General features: G+C 43.6%; 1 protein-coding gene across 1 annotated transcript in view; it reads right to left on the bottom strand.

The window, feature by feature from the left end:
* The window catches only part of LOC126204405 (aldo-keto reductase family 1 member B1-like), a 74553-nt gene extending 51365 nt beyond the window's left edge, over positions 1-23188 (bottom strand). The window contains exons 1-2 of the mRNA XM_049938783.1: positions 23030-23188; positions 1018-1185 (exon numbers count right to left, since the gene is read on the bottom strand). Coding sequence (XP_049794740.1) covers positions 1018-1185; positions 23030-23104 — 243 coding nt within the window. The 5' untranslated portion in view covers positions 23105-23188. The remainder of the gene's footprint in view (positions 1-1017; positions 1186-23029) is intronic.
* Positions 23189-25537: the final 2349 nt, after the last annotated feature.

Here is a 25537-nt window from a genome sequence, read left to right on the forward strand (position 1 = left end):
AAAAGAAAAGTTCGGAGTAGGTATTAAAATCCATGGAGAAGAAATAAAAACTTTGAGGTTCGCCGATGACATTGTAATTCTGTCAGAGACAGCAAAGGACTTGGAAGAGCAGTTGAACGGAATGGACAGTGTCTTGAAAGGAGGATATAAGATGAACATCAACAAAAGCAAAACGAGGATAATGGAATGTAGTCGAATTAAGTCGGGTGATGCTGAGGGAATTAGATTAGGAAATGCGACACTTAAAGTAGTAAAGGCGTTTTGCTATTTGGTCGAGAGGATATAAAATGTAGACTGGCAATGGCAAGGAAAGCGTTTCTGAAGAAGAGAAATTTGTTAACATCGAGTATAGATTTAAGTGTCAGGAAGTCGCTCCTGAAAGTATTTGTATGGAGTGTAGCCATGTATGGAAGTGAAACATGGACGATAAATAGTTTAGACAAGAAGAGAATAGGAGCTTTCGAAATGTGCTGCTACAGAAGAATGCTGAAGATTAGATGGGTAGCTCACATAACTAATGAGGAAGTATTGAATAGAATTGGGGAGAAGAGGAGTTTGTGGTACAGCTTGACTAGAAGATGGGATCGGTTGGTAGGACATGTTCTGAGGCATCAAGGGATCACCAATTTAGTACTGGAGGGCAGCGTGGAGGGTAAAAATCGTAGAGGGAGACCAAGAGATGAATACACTAAGCAGATTCAGAAGGATGTAGGCTGCAGTAGGTACTGGGAGATGAAGAAGCTTGCACAGGATAGAGTAGCATGGAGAGCTGCATCAAATCAGTCTAAGGACTGAAGACCACAACAACAACAACACTTACGAATTACTTATTTTTATGCTCTATCAACTTGTCGTTAAGTGAGCTACAAAGAAGTAGTGATATCTCCGTTAATGCTGGTTTGCTTGAAAAAACGTATATGACTTTTCGTTTTCTTTCTGCATTATCTGCATGTCGTTTGATTTTCTGTACACATTGGAACACATCATGTATAGCCTTATTTCTGTGGAAGTCCTTACCTTGCTGGTGACAAACACCTCTTCCCGCTTGGCTGCCCCTTCCTTAATTTTCTCCTGCAGTGCTTCGCCCACTTCTGACTCGTTGCGGTACACAGCAGCGGTGTCGATATGGCGATAACCGACGTCGATTGCGTGTTTAACTGCCTCCCTGACTTCTCCTGGAGTTGCCTGAAACATCACAAAACATAAGCTCTAACATTTATCTACCGGATTTGATGCTAGACACTTTTTATCACTAACTCACCTAAGACATTGTGCCAGTCTCACATTCGGTTTTCGCCCGCGGGGGCTTAGATTAAGTGGTGTGTAAGCCTAGGGACCGTTGACCTCAGTTTGGTCCCATAGGAACTTAGCACAAATTTCCAGCTCGGTTTTCGCGCAGAAATAGCACCATCCACAAATCACAGGACAGACGCCACAGTTCAGGTTCTGTCTTTCCCGACATCGCGAAACCCACCAGTAAGATTTGCCCGAAGGTTGTTATTTATATCATACCACACACAATTTTCACTGCATACAGTTCTCCTTGTTAACACTTTTCCAACGAGGAGACAACTCTTTATATGAAGAGTCAGTGTTGATAGTATGGTTAAGGTTGTTACAGTTAGGTTTCCTGAACGTCTATAGTTTATTGACTCCACTAGTGTTTAGAAAAGTTAAAATATAAATCTAAGGGATAATGACAATGTCGTCAGACTGTACATTAAACTTTGATCTATATTTACTGAATATGGACAAAACTACTATCAAAATAGTGGGCTGGTGAAGGTAGAAGAAGGAAGACAATGGCAGAAATCGTTTTGCTTGCGTAAGCAGTGATGTTCACGTTTCTAGCGGGAGAGAAGATTATAGGTAAATGATTAATTACGCTATGTGATCAAAAGTATCCGGACACCTGGCTGAAAATGACCTACAAGTTCGTGGGGCCCTCCATCGGTAATGCTGGAATTCAGTATGGTGTTGTCCCACCTTTAACCTTTATTACAGCTTCTATTCTCGTAGGCATACGTTCAATCAGGTGCTGGAAGGTTTCTTGGGGAATGGCAGCCCGTTCTTCACGGAGCGCTGCACTGAGGAGAGGAATCGATGTCGGTCGGTGAGGCCTGGCACGAAGTCGGCGTTCCAAAACATCCCAAAGGTGTTCTGTAGGATTCAGGTCAGAACTCTGTGCAGGCCAGTCCAATACAGGGATGTTATTGTCGTGTAACCACTCCACCACAGGCCGTGCATTATGAACAGGTGCTGGATCCTGTTGAAAGATTCAATCGCATCCCAAATTGCTCTACAACAGTGGGAAACTTAAACATCAATGTAAGCCTGTGCTGTGATAATGCCACGCAAAACAACAAGGAGTGCAAGCCCCCTCCATGAAAAACAAGACCACACCATAACACCACCGTCTCCGAATTTTACTGTTGGCACGCTGGCAGATGACGTTCATCCGGCATTCGCTATATCCACACCTTTCCATCGGATGGTCACATGGTGTACCGTGATTGTCACTCCGCACAACGTTTTTCCGCTGTACAATCGCCCAATGTTTACGCTCCTTACACCAAGCGAGGCGCCGTTTGGCATTTACCGGCGTGATGTGCGGCTTATGAGCAGCCTCTCGACCATGAAATCCAAGTTTTCTCAACTCCCGCAAAACTGTCATAGTTCTTGCAGTGAATCCTGATGCATTTGGAATTCCTGTGTGATAGTCTGGGTAGATGTCTGCCTATTACGCATTACGACCGTCTTCAACTGTTGGCTGTCTGTGTCAGTCAACAGACGAGTTCGGCCTGTACGCTTTTGTGCTGTACGTTTTCTGCATTTTTAAATTCTTATACTTAGGTCCACCCTCTTGGATAAAATATTCTGGAGGGAAAATAATTCCCCACTCGACTCTCCAGGAAGGGACTGCTCACTGCTCAGGAGGATGTTCTCACCGGGAAAGAAAAAAAAAATCTGGTGTTCTACCGGTCAGAGCGTGGAACGATAGCTTCCTTACACTGGTAGACAGTCTCGAAAATTTAAAAAGAATAAAGACTTCTTGTCAGCAAAATTCACGGTTATCAACAAAAATCAAATAAATGTAGTGCAGGAGTAGGATTACTAATGAATAAGAAAACAGGAATGTGGGTGAAATACTATGAGCAATATAGTGAACGCATTTTAGCGGCCGAAATAGAGCGCCAACACCCACTGCAGTAGTATAAGTTTATAAGTCTACTAGTTCCTTAGATGATGACGAGATTGGTAGAATGTACGATAAGATGGCGAAATTATTCAGATCGTTAACGCAGCCGAAAATTTAATTGTTGATAGAGGGACATGAATTCGTTAGAGGAAGAGAGAAAGAAAAATAGTAAAAAAGCATGAACGAGCAGAAAAGAACATAAGGGGAATCTGCCTAGTAAAATTTTCACAATGTCACAATTTAATGATTTGGTTTAATAATCATAAATGACTTTTATATGGTGAAAACACCTGATGACAGCGGAAGGTTTCAGGTAGTTTACATAACGGTATGACAGAGATTCTGAAACCAAAGTTAAACTAAAATATATTTCCAGGGAAAGATGTGGGTTCAGACCATAATTTACTGATTATGAACTGCAGTTAAAAACCGAATAATTTGCAAAAAGGTAAGAAATTAAGAAGACAGGATGTGAATGAAGCGAAGGAACCAGAATTTGTTGAGAATTTCAGTTGGGAGATTAGGCAATGTTTAACTGAAACAGAGGAAATATACAAAAGTGGACCAAGGGGTTCATTTCAGAGATGAAATAGTTAAGGCACCAGACCATCAAATAGGTCAGAAAGCAAGACCTGGTAGGAATCCTTGCATGACACACGAGATATCGAATATAATTATGGAAAGGCAAAAATATAAAAAGGAAGCGAATTAAATTGTCATGAGGGATTACAACGTCCGAAAAATGTGACTCAATTACTTGTAAAATAGCAAAGCAGGAATACTTCGAGGAGAAATACAAAGCTATAGAAGTATGAATGGCTCTTGGATAGATCAGATGAGAAGCCTCTCCAAAACAACGAAGGCAAAGATTGAAATGTGGAAGGAATATATAGGAGGGAAACAGACTTGAAGGCAACTTTATTGAATGGAAGTAGATTTAGTTTAAATTGGAGATATGATACTACGAGAAAAATTTAACAGAACACCGAAAGACGGAACAATACAGCAGAAGTACACGACAGTCCCTCAGGATTATTTAGATCCTGGGAGGGCCAGCTATGACAAGTATTCCATCTAACTTGCAAGCTGAATGAGAGAGGCAAGCACTCTCAGAATCGAAGAGGAATTTAACAGTTTCAAAGAGAAGTTAATGAGGGTGTGGATATTACAGAATCATCAGTTTAATATGTCGCGGTTCAAGAAAACTGACGCGACCTGTTTACAGATGAATGGAAACACCGGTGGAGGTCACCATCACGAAATATCCGTTCGAGTTCTGGAGAATGGTAGAAACGCTGTACGCAGTATTTATCCTACAATCTATCTTAGAAGATAAGTTGAAGAAAGGCGAACCTACGTTTATAGCATTCGGCGATTTAGAGAAAGTTTTCACCAGTATTGATAAACTACACTCTTCGAAATTCTGAATATAGCAGGAATAAAATAGCGCAATTTACAACGTGTTATGTGAGACGTAGCGAAGTGGTAGCGTTTCACAAACGCTCAGAATAAGCCAGCACAATGATCTGGGGCCGTAGCGCCTGGCCAAATCCCAGAAGGGGGTGGTAACACGAGCGGCCAGGTTTAAAGTGGCTACATCAGTAAACAGTATTAACCCTGGAACACTAAAGGTGGAAAATGTTACATTGCTACTAAACCATCTTAAATTTTACTACTACACATGTTATTCAAAGGAAGTCATATTTTATAGGTTATGCGCTAGTTAACTACGAGTATTAGCTGAAAGTGATGCTGAAACAACAAATGATGTTTCAAAAATCTAACAAGCTACGTAAAAGTGGAAGTGCCACATACCTACCTTTCTGAAGTTCAGCCGCAAATACAGGGTGGCTTAGATAAAAGTAACCTGTGTAAATATAGAGGAAATACAGTGAAATTACGGAACCGAAAAGCTGAAATGGACTTACCGCTTACTTACAGTGGAAAATATGTTTATAGAAGATGTTGAAAGGGACTCCCTGCAACATCGATACACAGCTGTGCTCGTCTAAGCATATTCAGATACAGCCCGTTTGAAGTTCCGATATCGATAGCGTCAACTTCACAGCTGTGTTGTCTTTCAGTTTCTGTATTGTATGTGCATTTCTTTCATAGAAATAAATCACATGTTGTTAGACCCGGCAAACGTGGTGGCCATAAATCTTTGCTGACAGTTCGTTCCTCAGTGAAGACGTCATGGGCTCGTTCCAGAACACGTTAGAAGCGTGGCGTGCTGCCCCATCTTGCTCGAAGAAGCAGTATTGTCTATCACATTCAGTGGGAGTTGAGCACAAAATATATCAAAAATTTCCATGTATGCAACCGTGTAGAAGGAGTAGTGTCAAAAAATATCGGTCCGATGATGCACGTTCCTGTTACACCGCACCAAACGCCGATTTTTTCATCATGGAAAGGTTGCGGACACACAATGTTAGGGTACTCCGTTGCCCGGAACCACGTGCTCTGTGAATTCACATGGGAAACATGAAACCATGCCTCTCGCTCATGGTGTAATGGAAAGAGTCTAACAAGCCATTGATGATGTTGTTCAAAAGCCACGTGCAGTAATCTACATGTTTCTGACTGCCATCCTCCCGTAACTGTTGCACAACCGTCAAACGTTATGGCTTCAAATTAAGACTTCAATAACCGCTAGCAACTCCTCCTACTTACAGATACATGGTGGGCCAATTTACATGTAGACTTCTCTGGGCTCTGAATAATTCTTCGACGAATGTCTGCAGTAACATACACTCCTGGAAATTGAAATAAGAACACCGTGAATTCATTGTCCCAGGATGGGGAAACTTTATTGACACATTCCTGGGGTCAGATACATCACATGATCACACTGACAGAACCACAGGCACATAGACACAGGCAACAGAGCATGCACAATGTCGGCACTAGTACAGTGTATATCCACCTTTCGCAGCAATGCAGGCTGCTATTCTCCCATGGAGACGATCGTAGAGATGCTGGATGTAGTCCTGTGGAACGGCTTGCCATGCCATTTCCACCTGGCGCCTCAGTTGGACCAGCGTTCGTGCTGGACGTGCAGACCGCGTGAGACGACGCTTCATCCAGTCCCAAACATGCTCAATGGGGGACAGATCCGGAGATCTTGCTGGCCAGGGTAGTTGACTTACACCTTCTAGAGCACGTTGGGTGGCACGGGATACATGCGGACGTGCATTGTCCTGTTGGAACAGCAAGTTCCCTTGCCGGTCTAGGAATGGTAGAACGATGGGTTCGATGACGGTTTGGATGTACCGTGCACTATTCAGTGTCCCCTCGACGATCACCAGTGGTGTACGGCCAGTGTAGGAGATCGCTCCCCACACCATGATGCCGGGCGTTGGCCCTGTGTGCCTCGGTCGTATGCAGTCCTGATTGTGGCGCTCACCTGCACGGTGCCAAACACGCATACGACCATCATTGGCACCAAGGCAGAAGCGACTCTCATCGCTGAAGACGACACGTCTCCATTCGTCCCTCCATTCACGCCTGTCGCGACACCACTGGAGGCGGGCTGCACGATGTTGGGGCGTGAGCGGAAGACGGCCTAACGGTGTGCGGGACTGTAGCCCAGCTTCATGGAGACGGTTGCGAATGGTCCTCGCCGATACCCCAGGAGCAACAGTGTCCCTAATTTGCTGGGAAGTGGCGGTGCGGTCCCCTACGGCACTGCGTAGGATCCTACGGTCTTGGCGTGCATCCGTGCGTCGCTGCGGTCCGGTCCCAGGTCGACGGGCACGTGCACCTTCCGCCGACCACTGGCGACAACATCGATGTACTGTGGAGACCTCACGCCCCACGTGTTGAGCAATTCGGCGGTACGTCCACCCGGCCTCCCGCATGCCCACTATACGCCCTCGCTCAAAGTCCGTCAACTGCACATACGGTTCACGTCCACGCTGTCGCGGCATGCTACCAGTGTTTAAGACTGCGAAGGAGCTCCGTATGCCACGGCAAACTGGCTGACACTGACGGCGGCGGTGCACAAATGCTGCGCAGCTAGCGCCATTCGACGGCCAACACCGCGGGTCCTGGTGTGTCCGCTGTGCCGTGCGTGTGATCATTGCTTGTACAGCCCTCTCGCAGTGTCCGGAGCAAGTATGGTGGGTCTGACACACCGGTGTCAATGTGTTCTTTTTTCCATTTCCAGGAGTGTATTTATGTGCGAACTGAAGGGATTCTTTCTCGTTTTATATTTTGCCCAGATCCGTAAGTGCGCCAATCTTTATACAAACTGTGAATTTCTCTCTTTGCTGGTAGTCCTCTATTCGAATACTTGACCCTGAAAATTTCGTGCGTTTCCTTAATCGAACCTGTATTCACATGTGCTTCCACAGTTTCAGTTGTTCAAAAATGTGTGTGAAATCTTATGAGACTTAACTGCCAAGGTCATCAGTCCCTAAGCTTACACACTACTTAACCTAAATTATCCTAAGGACAAACAAACACACACACACACACACCCATGCCCGAGGGAGGACTCGAACCTCCGCCGGGACCAGTCGCACAGTCCATGACTGCAGCGCCTAAGACCGCTCGGCCAATCCCGCGCGGCAAATTTCAATTCTTTTCTTCTATCAGGAAAGTCATTTTGCAGGCCGCAAAGAGAAACGACTAACTACAGTGGCGAAATAAACTGAAATTCTGACAGACGAATGTTAACAATAGATATTGTATAAAACTGTCCAACATTGTAACAGTTTATTTCAGAAGTCGGAATATAGCATTCGCATTCAAAGGGAAGGCGGGCTGCTTTTAACTGCCCTATCCTGTATTAGGGCAAGTAGTTCACGTGATCCATGACATAGTTCTTAAAAAAGAAATGGAGAGAATAAAGAATGCAGCTTAGAAGCTGTTTTCTTGAGGAATGTCTCAAAAGGGAAACAGAGCAAATATGTTTACTTTATCTAAACGGAATCGTTGTGTACAAGAAGCAGTGGGGACAAACGGATGATTAAATAGATTCAGTAACTCATTTCTTTTGTAATACCCTTTGATTTGGTCGCAGTAACTCAACAGCAAAGGTCATACATACATATTCGAGCTGATTTAGGAATAGTACAGCACTTTAAAAATTTTCTTTTCTAAGATTATTAAGTTAAGTACAAAACAGAATTTTTGTGATTGTATTTTTTTTCTAAAATTTAGATATAACGGCAGTTGTTATTTAGTTATTGTTTTATTCACATTGGTTAGCAATTCAGCACCCATGAAACTGTTCGCACACGTTACCTTTCCACGAAAACATCAGCTACATTTTCCTGAAATGAATATTTTCTTTCAACTGGGAGATAATCATTACATTAATTAGAGTATTTCTGTGTAGATCGACGTGTATGCAACATAGCACATTACACAAACACACTGATTTATATTACTCGGCAAATGTTAATTATGGAATAGTAACACTGAATGAGTTAGTCCGGCCTGTGGCAAGTTACAATTTTTTACTTTAAAGACAGCTAACAAAATAAAGAGGATGGATATTAATTCCAATCGTAGGATTTGTCGCCTTTTTCAATTTATTCGCACTTAAATAGAGATGCTACTCAATACACCTAGTGAAAATATAGCCCTTACGTCCTTACGATGAAACTATCCTCTAGACAAAAGTATCGAAAGCGAATAATCCACCAGATGTTTTTACGTATTTAATAAATCGTATATACATATTAAGAAAATCAGCGGCCACATTACAACTCATTTGTGCACATCTGACGATAGTTTCGCATGTTTTAAACATTCTATTGTAACATACTGGATTCTATTAGTGAATAATTCTTCGGAACGATCGCATATCTGAAATGTAATCCATATGTTCCCACCTTGGTTATCAGTGTCATACAACATCGAGCCCCTTTCGGAAATGTAGCAAGATAACGCGTTAATAAAACAAGCAATGTTTCATATGTGCTGCTTTTCCTGAACCCGAGTAGCTTCATAGAAATAATTCTTTTTTTCCTTACAAACGTCATAATGTTCAAGTTTAGAATTCCTCTAGGATCCTGCAGCATAAGGGCGTTAATGATATTATTTTGCAAGATCTACATTTTAATAAAGTTATTGCAGCCTGAATAGTTTAAGAGAAGTGGGTAAACATAATATAACATTTGCAGTGGTTGGAAAGAACTTCGAAACACTGGAGTGTCTGTTTACTGAATCGTACTTCAAGATATAGAAAAGCTAAATGTTTTTGTAACAGGTGGTAGCAACATTTAGTGACTGAATAAATTAATATAAATATAATTTCTACAAGAAGAAGACACAGTTGGCAACCTCCTGTCGCGAGAAACTGCCTCGGGCTCGGAAATACCTCAATTAACTACAAATAAGTGTTAGACTCAACGAAGCCTCACTATGCTACTCGCGGTTGTTATTGGAGCGCTAATTGGCCACACTCAGAACCCATCAGCTATAAAAGGTTAACACTATTACGCCAGACGATATTGTTGGTGAAATCTGCAGTGACGTGACGCAGCTTCAGTGGCAGTGAATTTCACTTATTCTTCAGCTTTCGCAGCTATTACGTTTCGTCCGAGAGCAGCAATTGGTTTGAACTTAGAATTTTCGGCACGTGTGATATTGACACCTGGCTTGCACAGAGAGGGTCGCAGTGCTGGACTTGTTTGTGAGTCATCTCGTGTAAATTTGGAAAAGTTTCGATTATTTTGTACCATGGGGGCCGCTACAGTTGTGGACTTCGAGTATTTTTGTATAGTATTTCCAAACAAAGAGTGGGTTATAAATGAAGAAAAACAAGGTCTTTTAGGAGAAATGCTAAATATTTTAGCTGGTGGTATGCAGAGGAATTCGAAGAAAACATTCCATACAACATGTGTCTAATATTTTATTTGTTGCAGCGATACAGCCATCAAAGTGTAACCAAAAAGATACTACCACAAGGTGTTAAGCAAAGCCAAATAATTGAGTTTAAAGTATATTTTCACAAGATCCACCACCGACCTCAATGAACTTTCAAATTCTCTTGACAACACCATGTCTAGCTTTTTTGAGGTCGTCTTGGCAGCACTATTCATAATACGACCGATCACTATGTCACTTGTGTTTATTTTTTCTTTGCAGACTTCTTCTTTCAGCCGTACCAGCTCCCAAAAATTAAAATGCGTTAAGTCTGGAGTTTTTGGTGGCCAAGAAACGTGACCATTTCTGCCGATCCATCTTCCTGGGAAGGTTAAGTTTAGACGATGTGTCAATTGACTACTAGAATTCGCAGGGGCCCCGTGATGCTAGAAGAACATATCCATCCCTGTAGCCAAATTATCCTCTTCCAATAAGCCTAGAAGCTGGTTTTTAAGATAATAGAGATCAGGAGGTCGTGTAAGACGAAGTGGCAAATCATCATTCCCAATAAACTGATAGTCTATCATGCCGCATCACACATTTATGCTTCTTGAAAATGTGTTTCCACAAAGTTATGTGGGTTTTCATCGGACAACTACTGTGAGTTACGAGTGTTATTTATACATTCACGAGTTAAAAGTGGCTTCATCAGCAAACAGAACTAATGAGATTACTTCACAATTTGGAATTAATCAACGGCAATCAACTCTTTAGAAGATGTTAACTTTAAGAGAGGGCCTGAAGGCCCTAATCTGTTCACGCCAGATAAACAATGGATAAATAAATCGGCTGTAAACGATAGGGACAGCGGCTGTGTATCCCTAACGTCCGCCGTATTCTTGTAAGTGGAATACTGATACGTGTAGAAATTCTGCGTGTGTTTGTTGAAGGACTGCACCGAACAAAGTCTTATTCTCCTCCAACACACTGTTCATTTGCATTTTCTGTCAGGCAATGTATCTGAGAAAAAATTTTGTTACCACCTTAAGGTGCTTTTATGAATAACGCTTATTGATGACTATACAGGGTGAAAAGTATTTAAGGGGAGCCGGAGGTGGTCAAATCCAAAAAATTTCGATTTTTTTTTTTTGCTACCGAAAATTAATTGGAACATTCCTCTTTAATGTAAACTTTGATTTATTGTTCTACTCGCCCTAGAAGTGGAGTTATTACCATTTTCCCCCACGCCTGCAGAGGAAATGGGCGGCCGCTGAATGCTGGATCCGCAGATACGTCCCCTCTGGACTTTTTTGTGTGGAGAGAGATGCGCAACCTTGTTTACGCAACTCCTGTTGCATCAGAAGAGGATCTGGTTGCCCGGATAGTAGCAGCAACAGTAACAATTCAGGATACTCCTGGGGTTTTTGCCCGTGTCAGACAGAACATGATCCGACGGTGTAACCTTTGTTTACGTGTCAAACGGCTAGTGTACGATGTGTTACATAATTTTACTGTTGCACCAGAGCCGGAGAGGACGCAGGTCTGTCCTGCATTTTTGAAAATCTACTGTAATTGAAATTGGGTTGCGTTAATGTGTTGTCTCTTGGTCATAAAAAAATGGAAAAGTGTTTCTTGGTTAGATTAATTTTCTGCCAGAGAAATCTTCCTCTACCGGTTTAAACACTCCTCATAGGAAAAAATGACATTAGGGAAAAGTATTTGTTTTGATGTCCCCTACTACCTCCCAGAGTTTGTCGGCTTAAACACTTTTCACTCTGTATAGTTTGTACAGGGACCCCGTCATGTTGGAAGAACATACCCATCCCTGTAGCCAAAGCCTAGGGCCTCATTGTCGAGATACAGTCACGTTCAGAAAAAACAGAATATATTGAACGACTACAGATAGGACGTTCATATTCACAGGACATGTACATCAGTATGTTCTGCAGGAATGCTCAGCATTTCAGTCACCTCGGCTCGGCAAGTGTCATGTTGCCAAGTAAGCACAGGGTCCCGCATGGGCCATGATAACTTGTTCCATACGTGATGGCATCGACGCATATAATGCGCGAAAGGCGTCCTGTGCTACATTCATCTATGCAGCATTCACCTGGTACCAGAGTTCATCTGTGGTGATTGATATTGGGTCACAGTGCTGCACCTATCGTTTCACTATATCCTCACACATTTCCGATTGACGAAAAGTCTGCTGACTTGACGGGCCATGGAAAAAGGCTGACATCATGTGACACCAAGAAGGCACATGTTGTACAGCAACTTTTGGTCATGCATTGTCTTGCTGACAAATAGCGTCTGGGGTGTGTGCAGAAAGGGTATGGCTGCGGGTCGCAGGATGTGATTCACGTAGGTTGTACTGGTCATTGTGATTGTACCCAATAGTATTCCTCACCATAAGGCCTTGAGTTGGCGCTATAAGTCTTGTGCGAACGCAGTCACTGTGATGTCACCAGAGACATATATGGGGGGGGGGGGGGGGCGCCCGCATTGCCACCCGCGCCGCCCCCGCCAGTCAGCCCGTACACTATTCGTTCGTTTCGTTCATCAGTCGACTCGACTGAATCGAGTTATCGAGTGGTTGTGCTTTCCTATGTCCGCGTCCGTGTCATCGTATTAAATAAAACTTTCTTAAACTTTGCATGTGACTTGATTAATTTTCATTACGGTAAAAGTAAAGGTTGTTGTTGTTGTTGTGGTCTTCAGTCCTGAGACTGGTTTGATGCAGCTCTCCATGCTACTCTATCCTGTGCAAGCTTCTTCATCTCCCAGTACCTACTGCAACCTACATCCTTCTGAATCTTGGTCTCCCTCTACGATTTTTACCCTCCACGCTGCCCTCCAACGCTAAATTTGTGATCTCTTGATGCCTCAAAACATGTCCTACCAACCGATCCCTTCTTCTAGTCAAGTTGTACCACAAACTTCTCTTCTCCCCAATCCTATTCAATACCTCCTAATTAGTTACGTGATCTACCCACCTTATCTTCAGCATTCTTCTGTAGCACCACATTTCGAAAGCTTCTATTCTCTTCTTGTCCAAACTAGTTATCGTCCATGTTTCACTTCCATACATGGCTACACTCCATACAGATACTTTCAGAAACGACTTCCTGACACTTAAATCTATACTCGATGTTAACAACTTCTCTTCTTCAGAAACGATTTCCTTGCCATTGCCAGTCTACATTTTATATCCTCTCTACTTCGACCATCATCAGTTATTTTACTCCTTAAATAGCAAAACTCCTTTACTACTTTAAGTGTCTCATTTCCTAATCCAATTCCCTCAGCATCACCAGACTTAATTCGACTACACTCCATTATCCTCGTTTTGCTTTTGTTGATGTTCATCTTATATCCTCCTTTCAAGACACTGTCCATTCCGTTCAACTGCTCTTCCAAGTCCTTTGCTGTCTCTGACAGAATTACAATGTCATCGGCGAACCTCAAAGTTTTTACTTCTTCTCCATGAATTTTAATACCTACTCCGAATTTTTCTATTGTTTCCTTTACTGCTTGCTCAATATACAGATTGAATAACATCGGGGAGAGGCTACAACCCTGTCTCACTCCTTTCCCAACCACTGCTTCCCTTTCATGCCCCTCGACTCTTATAACTGCCATCTGGTTTCTGCACAAATTGTAAATAGCCTTTCGCTCCCTGTATTTTACCCCTGCCACCTTCAGAATTTGAAAGAGAGTCTTTCTCCTGATAACGACGTCCTCTTGAGTAGTCCCCGCCCGGAGATCCGAATGTGGGACTATTTTACCTCTGGAATATTTTACCCAAGAGGACGCCATCATCATTTAATCATACAGTAAAGGTAGCTCAAGATATCTTTAGCGCACCCTCCTTGAGGTTTTTCTGTATCCGCCACTGGATGTCACTCCCCCTTTCTGAGGCGAACCAACATGCGGCCATCATTTTCAAACAGAACGTGAGTTTGGCCGGAAACACTACCTGATACGATTCCTACCCCAGTGACGGTGCACCATACACCACTGCCGTCTAGCGTGTTCCTCACATTCGTCAAAGGTAGGCGTAGAAGCGGACGACGAACATGTAACCCGTGCCGTAATAAACGGCTAGTGTACCATGTGTTACATAATTTTACTGTTGCACCAGAGCCGAAGAGGACGCAGGTCTGTCCTGCATTGCCATTCGGATGAGGTGTCGATCTTCTCGGGGGAAGGGGGTGGTCTGGATCGTGCGACCTCACCCATCTCGTCATGCTCTATGGCCTTCCGTAAGCCATTCTGTACTCAGTCATTATACTGCGAATCACTTCGTCCCACACGAGCAACAATTTCCCGGATGGATGCATCACATTCTCTCGAGCCAATAATGTGCCCTCTTTTAAACTAAACCGATCTGACGGTACGGTTCGTGCATACGTCTGCAAGGCGTCCTGCACTGCTGCTCAAGTCACACTGATCCATTACCTTCGGTTTAAAGCGACGACGAGAGCCGCCGGCATGTTTTACCAGCAGGTGGTGTTGCGCCGTGATATCGATGTTGACCTTGAACTCGCTGCCCGACATGGTTCAAATGCTAATCATTTCTGCAGAACATGCTAATGTACATGACCTATGAATATGAACATCCTATCTCGAGTTGTTCCAGGTGTTCTGTTTTTTCTGAACATAAGTGTAGTAGAGATAAGGGCCATGAAAGGCAATGTGACAACTTAAGCATGCCCAACTGATAGTCGACGTAAACAATAATAAAAACTTCTTGGTTGGATAGATTAAAACTCTCCTCCCGCACAGGCCATGAGGGTCGAAGGTACCGACTGGCCGCCGTGTCATCCTCTGCCTACTGGCGTCATTGGATGCGGATATGGAGGGGCATGTGGTCAGCACTTCGCTCTCCCGGCCGTATGTCAGTTTCCGGGACCGGAGCCGCTTCTTCTCAATCAAGTAGCTCCTCAGTTTGCCTCGCAAGGGCTGAGTGCACCCCGCTTGCCAACAGCGCTCGGCAGACCGGGTCACCCATCCAAGTGCTAGCCCAGCCCGACAGCGCTTAACTTCGGTGATCTGACGGCAACCGGTGTTACCACTGCGGCAAGACCGTTGGCCCCAGGATAGATTAAGTAACCAATAAAATGGGATACATGTTATATGGAATGTTTTACTCGAATTGGTCTATACTGCCAGATACTAAAATAGTTACTACTCCTCCTGAGACACCCTGTATATTGTGGAGGTAGTGTCACCACTGAGTAGCAAACACAAAACGCATTTGAATTACACAAAATAGTGGAGTACCTTATGATGGGAACTTCTGAGTGCTCCTTTGCTCTTGCATAAGTTAAAAGGAGCGACAAGCCTGCACAATTGGCGAGTGACATGGTAATCGATGCTAGGGATAGCGGTTATCGCTGAAACAATCGGTTTTCGGTTATATCTTTTTTTTATCCCAGTTTAATCAGACTGTCAAAACCGCTCAAAATAACCTGTTTCTGAAATAACCGATTCTCGGTTTTTTATTGCTGTTATTTCCAGTAATAAACTTAGACTTCGAACAAAGATTGAAAAAATTCTGTCGGTGAAGGAGTAGGAGATCTCGATCGATAGGAGTTTGCGGATGTGGCAGAAATTGGCCTCATTGTCTCCAGGGAAGATGGCGAAATTGAAGGAACAGGCATGGCGACGGCGTGAGCGAAAGTTCACACGTTGATGACTTCCCTGTATCGTCAGTTTTGGATTATATCAATTTTTTACCCTGAACCAACCACAAAATTAACAGATCAGTTATTATCCCAAATTTATAGCGCATCAATAAAATGATAGATGTGACAATCAAATCTAAATTCTTTGCCAAGGAACATTGTTAATGATTTCTCCTTCCATTACGTCGCAAGCTCGTTTTACCCCCTCCCTTTCTTCATCTTTTAAAGCAAATGGATCACTGTGCTTCACTGCTACCGTACTTTGTAAAATACTGCCAAAGTATCGAGGTGCCATTATGCAGTATACCGATGTTAAGAGAGCCGCGCAGGGTAGCCACTCGGTATAGTGCGCCTTGTACGGGTCGCGCTGCTCTCCCCCCCTCCCCCCTCCCCCCACGGACTTTAAAAAAACGGAAATTTTGCAAATAAACATAACTCGTTTTTAGAAAAAGTTTTATTTAAAACCAAACATTTTAGCACTGCTGCTATGTCGATTGATATGCCTGTTTGTTTGTTTGTTTGTTTGTTTTTTTACCTGGTTGTTGTTGTTGTTTCGTTGTGGTATTCAGTCCAGAGAATGGTTTGATGCAGCTCTCCATACTACTCTATCCTTTGCAAGCTTCTTCATCTCCTAGTACCTACTGCAACCTACATCCTTCTGAATCTACTTAGTGTATTCATCTCTTGGTCTCGCTCCACGATTTTTACCCTCCACGCTGCCCTCCAGTACTGAACTGGTGATCCCTTGACGCCTCAGAACGTGTCCTACCAACCGATCCCTTCTTCTAGCCAAGTTGTGCAACACATTCAAGCCTGCAGGTTGCGCTGCTGTATTTGACCACGAACGGCACCTCTGCAGTGTCCTCAATACGTTGCAAGTGTCAGCCGTGGTCAGAAAAGTGTTCTGTATAGTTACGAGCGCATTATGTCGGAGCTAAGTGAATATGAACGTGGGTGAATTGTTGATGTTCGTATAGTGGGTGCTTCCGTAAACAGCAGACCCAGAGTGATTTTTCAACAGACACCGTATTGAAGATTCACATCGTATACAGGGAAAGCGGAAAAAATCAACCGCTCGGACGAAATTGTGTGTTGAGTGATCGTGACGGAAGATCATTGAAGAGTACTGTGACGTAAAATCAGAGGACGACAGCAGCAAAAGTCATTATACACACATCAAGAAATGTTTTGCATCACCCCGATTCCAAGAACTCCTGAAGATAGACGCTGACTGTGGATGTTATATCACAGACACGGTCCCTTTGACTGTTCTGAGATGTCAGTAAACCCGCCCAAAGATATAAACAACCATACATGAGCAGCGCCTATTAGACGGAGGTGGTCAGACAGTCGATCAGTTCCAGTCATTCCACCAGGAAGGAGGTACACGGCTAGTGTTGTCTGTACTTCAACCGTGCCTAGAAGGTCGATACCACGGTTCGATCGCGTCCGCATTGTTACTTTGTGCCAGGAAGGGCTCTCAACAAGGGAAGTATCCAGGCGCCTCGGAGTGATCAAGGCAATGTTGTTCGGACATGGAGGAGATACAGAGCGACAGGAACTGTCAACGACCTGCCTCGCTCAGGCCACCCAAGGGCTACTACTTCAATGGATGACCGCTACCTACGGATTATGGATCGGAGGAACCGTGACAGCAACGCCACCATGTTGAATAATGCTTAACGTGCAGCCACAGGACGTCGTGTTACGACTCAAACTGTGTGCAATAGGCTGCATGATGCTCAACTTCACCCCCGACGTCCACGGCGAGTTCCATCTTTGCAACCACGACACCGTGCAGCGCGGTACGGATGGGCTCAACAACACGCCGAATGGACCGCTCAGGATTGTCATCACGTTCTCTTCACCGATGGGTGTCGCATATACCTTCTACCAGACAATCGTCGGAGACGTGTTTGGAGCCAACCCGGTCAGGTAGAGGTTCCCTGATGTTTTGCGGTGGCATTATGTGGGACCGACGTACGCCGCTGGTGGTCATGGAAGGTGCTGTAACGGCTGTATGATACGTGAATGCCATCCTCCGACCGATAGTGCAACCATATCGGTAGCATATTGGTGAGGCATTCGTCTTTATGGACGACAATTCGCGCCCCCACCGTGCACATCTTGTGAATTACTTCCTTCAGGATAGACTAACGACATCGCTCGACAAGAAAGAAAATGTTCAAATGTGTGTGAAATCTTATGGGACTTAACTGCTAAGGTCATCAGTCCCTAAGCTTACACACTACTTAACCTAAATTATCCTAAGGACAAACACACACACCCATGCCCGCGGGATGACTCGAACCTCCGCCGGGACCAGCCGCACAGTCCACGGCTGCCGCGCCTTGGACCGCTCGGCTAATCCTGCGCGGCTCTCGACAAGTGTGGCCAGCATGTTCTCCAGACATGAACCCTATCGGAAATGCCTGGGATAGACTGAAAAGGTCTGTTTATGGACGACGCGGCACACCAACCACTCTGCGGAATCTACGCTGAATCGCCGGTGAGGAGTGGGACAATCTGGACCAACAGTGCCTTGATGAACTTGTGGATGGTATGCCACGGCGAATACAGGCAACCATCAATGCAAGAGGAAGTGCTACTGGATATTAGAGGTACCGGTGTGTACAGCAATCTGGATCACCACCTCTGAAGGTCTCTCTGTGTGGTGGTACAACATGCAATGTGTGGTTTTGAAGAGCAATAAAAAGGGCGAAAATGATGTTTATGTTGATCTCTATTCCAATTTTCTGTACAGGTTCAGGAACTGTCGGAACCGAGGTGATGCTAAACTTTTTTTCTCTTTATGTGTGTAGAAGGTCGTCCCAAGCCTACGATTCAGACTGCTTGCTGCTAAGAGTGAAACATGGCGAGGATTGTTGATGATTTGGGCGTCCATATCGTGATAGTCCATAGACCCCACGTTTACTATGCAAGGGCGCAGTACTGCCAAGGATTACGCGACCATTTTGACTGATCATAATTTAATTGATGAAAGGAGAAAATATAAAAATGCAGTAAATGAAGCAGGCAAAAAGGAATACAAACGTCTCAAAAATGATATCGACAGGAAGTGCAAAATGGCTAAGCAGGGATGGCTAGAGGACAAATGTAAGGATGTAGAGGCTTGTCTCACTAGGGGTAAGATAGATACTGCCTACAGGAAAATTAAAGAGACCTTTGGAGAGAAGAGAACCACTTGTATGAATATCAAGAGCTCAGATGGCAACCCAGTTCTAAGCAAAGAAGGGAAGGCAGAAAGGTGGAAGGAGTATATAGAGGGTTTATACAAGGGCGATGTACTTGAGGACAATATTATGGAAATGGAAGAGGATGTAGATGAAGACGAAATGGGAGATAAGATACTGCGTGAAGAGTTTGACAGAGCACTGCAGGCCTGAGTCGAAACAAGGCCCCGGGAGTAGCCAACATTCCATTAGAACTACTGATGGCCTCGGGAGAGCCAGTCATGACAAAACTCTACCATCTGGTGAGCAAGATGTATGAGACAGGCGAAATACCCTCAGACTTCAAGAAGAATATAATAATTCCAATCCCAAAGAAAGCAGGTGTTGACAGATGTGAAAATTACCGAACTATCAGTTTAATAAGTCACAGCTGCAAAATACTAACGCGAATTCTTTACAGACGAATGGAAAAACTGGTAGAAGCCGACCTCGGGGAATATCAGTTTGGATTCCGTAGAAATGTTGGAACACGTGAGGCAAAGCTGAACTTACGACTTATCTTAGAAGAAAGATTAAGAAAAGGCAAACCTACGTTTCTAGCATTTGTAGACTTAGAGAAAGCTTTTGACAATGTTAACTGGAATACTCTCTTTCAAATTCTGAGGGTGGCAGGGGTAAAATACAGGGAGCGAAAGGCTATTTACAATTTGTACAGAAACCAGATGGCAGTTATAAGAGTCGAGGGGCATGAAAGGGAAGCAGTGGTTGGGAAAGGAGTGAGACAGGGTTGTAGCCTCTCCCCGATGTTATTCAATCTGTATATTGAGCAAGCAGTAAAGGAAACAAAAGAAAAATTCGGAGTAGGTATTAAAATTCATGGAGAAGAAGTAAAAACTTTGAGGTTCGCCGATGACATTGTAATTCTGTCAGAGACAGCAAAGGACTTGGAAGAGCAGTTGAACGGAATGGACAGTGTCTTGAAAGGAGGATATAAGATGAACATCAACAAAAGCAAAACGAGGATAATGGAATGTAGTCAAATTAAGTCGGGTGATGCTGAGGGAATTAGATTAGGAAATGAGACACTTAAAGTAGTAAAGGAGTTTTGCTATTTAGGGAGTAAAATAACCGATGATGGTCGAAGTAGAGAGGATATAAAATGTAGACTGGCAATGGCAAGGAAAGCGTTTCTGAAGAAGAGAAATTTGTTAACATCGAGTATAGATTTAAGTGTCAGGAAGTCGTTTCTGAAAGTATTTGTATGGAGTGTAGCCATGTATGGAAGTGAAACATGGACAATAACTAGTTTGGACAAGAAGAGAATAGAAGCTTTCGAAATGTGGTGCTACAGAAGACTGCTGAAGATTAGATGGGTAGATCACATAACTAATGAGGAGGTATTGAATAGAATTGAGAAGAAGAGGAGTTTGTGGCACAACTTGACTAGAAGAAGGGATGAGTTGATAGGACATGTTCTGAGGCATAAAGGGATCACCAATTTAGTACTGGAGGGCAGCGTGGAGGGTAAAAATCGTAGAGGGAGACCAACAGATGAATACATTAAGCAGATTCAGAAGGATGTAGGTTGCAGTAGGTACTGGGAGATGAAGAAGCTTGCACAGGATAGAGTAGCATGGAGAGCTGCATCAAACCAGTCTCAGGACTGAAGACCACAACAACAACAACAACATGTCCGTCCTAAGGTTCAGTGTTAGTTCACCAACAGTGATGCTTGTTCCAAGACGACGGGCCCCCTGTTTACACAACTCACACCGTCCAGACGTGATTTTGTGAGGATGAATGTGACTTGTCGAATCTCCCCTGGCCACCATAGTCACCATATCTCAATATTATTGACCGTTTGTGGTCTGCCTTGGAGAGATGGGTGCTTGATTGCTATCCACCTCCATAAATGTTACCTGAATGTACCACTATTTTGCAGCAAGAATGGTACAAAATTCCCTCGAAAACAATACAGGTGCTGTATTTATACCGGGTGATCAAAAAGTCAGTATAAATTTTAAAACTTAATAAACCACGGAATAATGTAGATAGACAGGTAAAAATTGACACACATGCTTGGAATGACATGGGGTTTTATTAGAACAAAAAAAAAAACAAAGTTCACTAAATGTCCGACAGATGGCGCTGGACAGCAAAACGTCAGTGACTGCGCATGACAATCGTGTATAAAAGGAGCTGTAATGAGAGAGAGAATCAGATGCGCCAGCAGTTGCAGCATGTTGACGTTACCTGGAAAGGCGCTTTTAGTGAAGCTGTGTTATCAGAATGGGGAATGTGCTAGTTCAGCGTTACGATCCTATCGCCATAGGAAGGGCATTCGAACGGGTAAAGGTCCGTTGACAAATGCAGCTGTGGTGAGAATGATTTAGAAGTTCGAAGCCACGAGTTGTTTAGACGATAGACCCCTTTGTGACCGACCGAGCACAAGGCGTAATGCTGCTGAGACAGCTCAGGAAGAAATGGAGACTGTAGCGGGTTCGTCTATTCACGGGGAAGTCAGCGCTCGTGCAGTCGCACGCCGCGCCGGCAAACACTACTGTTTGGTTGGCACTGAGGCGTACCCTCCGATGCTATCCGTACAAAATCCATCGGCATCATGAACTGTTACCTGGCGTTTTAGTGAAGCGGAGGGCATTTGCGGTGTGGGCGTTTCAAAAGATGGCGGAAGATGGCGATTGGTGGAGTAAGTTGTTGTGGACCGACGAAGCTCAGTTTCTCGCTCAGAGGGTCTGTCAACGCCCACAACTGCAGAATTTGGGCTACCGAAAATCCTAGAACTGTCGCGGAAACTCCATTGCACGACGAGAAAGTCACGGTATGGGTTGGATTTACCACATCTACCGTTATCGGGCCTTTTTTCTTCGAGGAAATGCGTGATTCTGGTTTTGTAACTGCTACCGTGCCGGGTGAGAGGTACACCGATATGTTACAGAATCGCATCATCGCCAGCCTCGCTGATAAACACCTGCTGGAACGTACGATGTTTATGCAGGATGGCGCGTGAAAGATCTCTTGCGCACGTCGTTTGGTGATGATCGTGTGCTCAGCCGCCACTTTCGTCATGCTTGGCCTCCCAGGTCCTCAGACCTCAGTCCATGCGATTATTGGCTTTGGGGTTACCTGAAGTCTCAAGTATATCGTGATCGACCTATATCTCTAGGGATGCTGAAAGACAACATCCGACGCCAATGCCTCACCATAACTCCGGACATGCTTTACAGTGCTGTTCACAACATTATTCCTCGACTACAGCTATTGTTGAGGAATGATGGTGGACATATTGAGCATTTCCTGTAAAGAACATCATCTTGGCTTTGTCTTACTTCGTTATGCTAATTATTGCTATTCTGATCAGATGAAGCGCCATCTATCGGACACCTTTTGAACTTTTGTATTTTTTTTTTTTTTTTGGTTCTAATAAAACCCCATGTCATCCCAAGCATGTGTGTCAATTCGTACCTCTCTATCTACATTATTCCATTATTTATTCAGTTTTCAAATTTATACTGGCTTTTTTATCACCCGGTACATTCAGAGACGACTGAACCCTGTTTTGAATGCATACTGTTCCAACACTGTACTTGGCACGGTCTTTTGTTGTGTTTTTGGTTTATACGTATTGTTGTACAATGCCTACACCTGCTGCTAACAATACCTCACGGTTCGTGAGTTCACTGGTAGAACCGGCAAAGCACAGAAACCTGAGTCAGACAAGACAGAAAACGAAAGACCCTACAAAGAGAAAAAATGTCAGAACGACATAGCCGAAACGACTGAAAGAAATAGTGTTGCCCAGTTACAGACTCGAATAGCCGTAGCCTGCAGTCATGTTATGTTCAATTTCATATCGTATGAACTGTAGGTTCAAATGGCTCTGAGCATTATGGGAGTTAACATCTGAGGTCATCAGTTCCCTAGAACTTAGAACTTCTTAAACCTAACTAACCTAAGGACGTCACACACATCCATGCCCGAGGTAGGATTCGAACCTGCGACCGTAGGCTAACGTTGTTGCTGTGGGCAGTTTGTTCCTGCTATGGTCCCTAAATAATTTGATTGACACTTCTAAATCTTTCAGAGAGTGCTCCTTTTTAAATGTTTACCTGCCAGGTGCCGAGTCCGAAAGCCGGCATGCTCCTCCCGTTGTTGAGCTTCACAGTAGGTGCGAACGAAGGCATGGCTGTGGAGAGGCGGAAGACGTGTGACTGACAGAGCAGTTGTTGCTGGCAGGTGCCAAACGGTGCGCTAATATAGACTAATATAGCGTGGCGTTGCACAAGCGATGCTTCGATCACAGCAGATTACGAGCGCGAGAAGGGGACGGGGAAGCTATGAGATAGGAACAGACGGATAACATCACCGCCTTCGAGCACGCGCTGAGCGGAAGGACAAGTTTATTTTTGCGTAATCACTCCATCGATATTCCCCGCCTTTCACGATGAAAATTCAAAAAGCGAGACTTTCTCTCGTACTACGAGGGACGTCCAGAAATGATTTTCAATTTTCTTGTTTCACAAGTACCTCTCAAACTACGGGTACGTCCTCGCGTATGACGAACTGATTCTGGTACATCACGCAGACGCTATAATGCAGATGTGAGCACTGTATATAGTGAAAGGACAGGAGAGAAGGCAATGTACTAGATCAGTAGTCATCAAACTGCTCCCTGAATCATGTACTCGTGCGGCCCGCTGTTCACAGCAGTATTTTTTGATACAGTAATGTGCATCTAGCAAGTAACAGCCGAAACCAAAATCGTGAAATAACGTTAAGAGCTTCTTAATAGTGAAGTTTTTCTCCTCAGTAACAAATAAATATATTTACAGAGGTAATAGTATTACAAGATGTATTGAATTATAATTGACATACGTTAATTCGGGCATGAGCTAATAAAAGTTGTTGGTGTATCTCAGAGACATGGGGGTAAGTAGAGCGGCCACTGGGGGGATAGAACAATGATTCCCAAAATGAGGATAGTTACTTCCTGAGAGGTAAAACGAAAATTTCTGAGAGATACAACAGAAGTGTTCAGTTTCGGTCATGAAACTGAATTACCTTTAAAAGCTATTTATGTTATCTCTAATCCGTGAGACTTGAATACTGATTACATAAGTTACCAAAAATACATTTTTAAATACTAACATTAAGGTGTGTCACAATGTGATGGAGATTACAGCTTGTGAAACGAATTTATGAACAAAATTTTTCTCACAGAGTCTATCCTCTTAGATATACACTTCTTACCATTCATCTACGACAGTAAAACGGAGACTTATACATCACATATACTTAAATATCTAATTAACATGGCTTTTCTGCGTTGTTGACAGTTCCCATAATAGACTATAAACTGCTTCATTATTCACTCCGCAACAATAAACGAACTAATTGGCAGCACAACACAACAGTAGCTACATAATGGCTACTCCACTGGTGTAGGGCCTACAAAATATATAATAATAATAATAATAATAATAATAATAATAATAATAGCGGCAGTCTACAGACAGAAAGCATTCACAGCCTGAAGTTGTCGAAATTTCTGCCAATTGAGAAGTAAGGAGTCCACCAATCAAGTGATTTTCCAGCAACAAGTTTAGTGTCTGCATTTCAATTTGACTGATTTTAAATGAGGGAGAAGTAATGGACAGCAAGCATTCTTTTATAACAAGTGTCTACCCTCAATGTGCATAGTTAGCTTTCTTTACCGAGACGGAGTTGTAGGTAGCAATCGCGGTTCATTGACATTTGCTTCATCGTTCTATAAAAAATGCGGTGTTAGAAATACGAAGTACCTATTGTTTCATTGTCTCATTAATTCATGGTTTAATGAAGCATCTACAAACACTAAGTATCATTTATCTTTCTTCATTTAGAAAGGGAACTGTTCAAAAGAAGATTAGTTAGGTGCTTATGTTTGATGGTTGATGTTGGTGGTGGTATGGTGGGCAGGGGGGGAGGGGGGTACGGGGGAAGGTGGTACTAAAAATGGTTCAAATGGCTGTGAGCACTATGCACTATGGGACTTAACATCTGAGGTCAACAGTCCCCTAGACTCTAAACTATTTAAACCTAACTATCCTAAGGACATCACACACATCCATGCCCGAGGCAGGATTCGAACCTGCGACCGTAGCAGCAGCGCGGTTCCGGACTGAAGCGCCTAGAACTGCTCGGCCACAGCGGCCGGCTGAAGGTGGTATTGGCTAATATCAGATTTCACTAAGGGATAATGGTCTCAGAAGGGTCGCGAAGCACTGCATTAGAGGATATAAGAGGGGAAATGTTTCGTTGTTTGTCTTCCAGCACTGACAACTCGCGGGCATGGGCTACATGTGCCAATCAGATACTACGACATAAATTTTGACACAGAAGTAATAATGATTTATGAGTGCACATTATGGAGACGATCATCTTCAAATGCGGTACATATTTTTAGTCAGGAGTATGGAAACTGAATTAAGGTTGTTGTGAGACAATGCCACAGGTAAAAGAAAAATGACTTTCCTGTTGCGTAATGCATTTAAATATTAGCACAATTAATGTTGCTAATCAATTAATAATATGACAACACAGATAACACAACACTTCGTCAGGCAGTTACAGTGTCT

This window comes from Schistocerca nitens, chromosome 9 (genome assembly GCF_023898315.1).
Source record: "Schistocerca nitens isolate TAMUIC-IGC-003100 chromosome 9, iqSchNite1.1, whole genome shotgun sequence".
Taxonomy (NCBI): domain Eukaryota; kingdom Metazoa; phylum Arthropoda; class Insecta; order Orthoptera; family Acrididae; genus Schistocerca; species Schistocerca nitens.